At 37.8% G+C, this 1278-nt stretch overlaps 1 protein-coding gene across 1 annotated transcript in view; it reads right to left on the minus strand.

Annotated features, from left to right (window-relative positions):
* LOC106869045 (uncharacterized) overlaps positions 1-1278 on the minus strand; it is a 23958-nt gene that overhangs the window by 843 nt on the left and 21837 nt on the right. Inside the window, exon 2 of the mRNA XM_052977949.1 lies at positions 431-487. Coding sequence (XP_052833909.1) covers positions 431-487 — 57 coding nt within the window. The remainder of the gene's footprint in view (positions 1-430; positions 488-1278) is intronic.

Below are 1278 nucleotides of genomic sequence, written 5' to 3' on the forward strand. Positions count from 1 at the left end.
AGTACTCAAATACCAGAGGTAGAGTAATATGCTTTATTTAAAAGCAGCAGAAATATAACAAAAGACTGTTACTCTGAGTTTCACGTTCCCGTTCATCGGACAGTTTTGTTAGAAAAAACTGTCCGATGAACGGGAACGTGAAACTCAGAGTAACAGTCTTTTGTTATATTTCTGCTGCTTTTAAATAAAGTATATATATATGTGTGTGTGTGTGTGTGTGTGTATAAATACTTCGTTTTCGTACTTGGTTTGCAAAATTCTTTATGAGAATTCGTGTGTTGAAGCATATTTTGTTGTGTCTGGGGAAAATAAGTCAATGAGTAGAAATCGAACAATCGAACTGGTTAGTGTGTTAATTCATAAGGTATTAAAACAGATTGACTCTCTCCAGACACAACAATATATATATATATATGTATATATATCTTACCTGGTAGTTCTATGTAGCGACCTTGCCTTTCTTTCATACTATGAGCAGGGAATATATCTGGAAGAATAAAGAAAATAGAGTGTGAGTGGAAGCGTTATCTCGAGTGTAGGTGTGAGTGTACAAGGAATTTCAGGGATTTTGGCTTGAGTGAGAGGAAACCCTTGAGTGTGACTATGAGTGTGAGTGCGAGAGTGATTTCATGAACATAGATGTGACTGTGATTTCTTGAGTATAGGTATGAAGGTGGGCGTGGTTCTTGAGTGTAGGTGGGCGTAGTTCTTGAGTGTAGGTGTGATTTTTTGAGTCACCTGGTTCCGAGTGCAACCCCACTGCATGGCACTTTCTATTGTAGCCTCTAGCCGACAAAAGCCTTGTGAGTGGATTTCATAGATGGAAACTGAAAGAAGCCCGTCATATATATAAAATGAGATGTCAGTGATTTTTTTCATTTTTTGCCTAATTCAGACGATAATTTATTTACCGCACCCTGTACACACACACACACACACACACACACACACACACACATATATATATGTACACGTTTTTCTCTCTCCATTTTTTCCTCTCCCCATCTATTTTCTGTTCTCATTCCTTTCCGTAGAAGATCTTAGACTTGAAACGTTAACGACTTCTTCCATTTTTCCTGAGCGTCAAACACCCTGTTTGCTGTTCCCTTACCTGTATACAGATATACATACCTGTATATATGTATATATATGGGAGAATTTACGAAAAAAACAGCAGACGAAGACAGGTGGTGTAAACAACAAATGTATGTATTAGTTTAACGCTCGGGAATAGAGAAAGTCTTTGACGTTTCGAGCCTATGCTCTTCAACTGAAAGG

Source organism: Octopus bimaculoides, chromosome 29 (genome assembly GCF_001194135.2).
Source record: "Octopus bimaculoides isolate UCB-OBI-ISO-001 chromosome 29, ASM119413v2, whole genome shotgun sequence".
Lineage (NCBI taxonomy): Eukaryota > Metazoa > Mollusca > Cephalopoda > Octopoda > Octopodidae > Octopus > Octopus bimaculoides.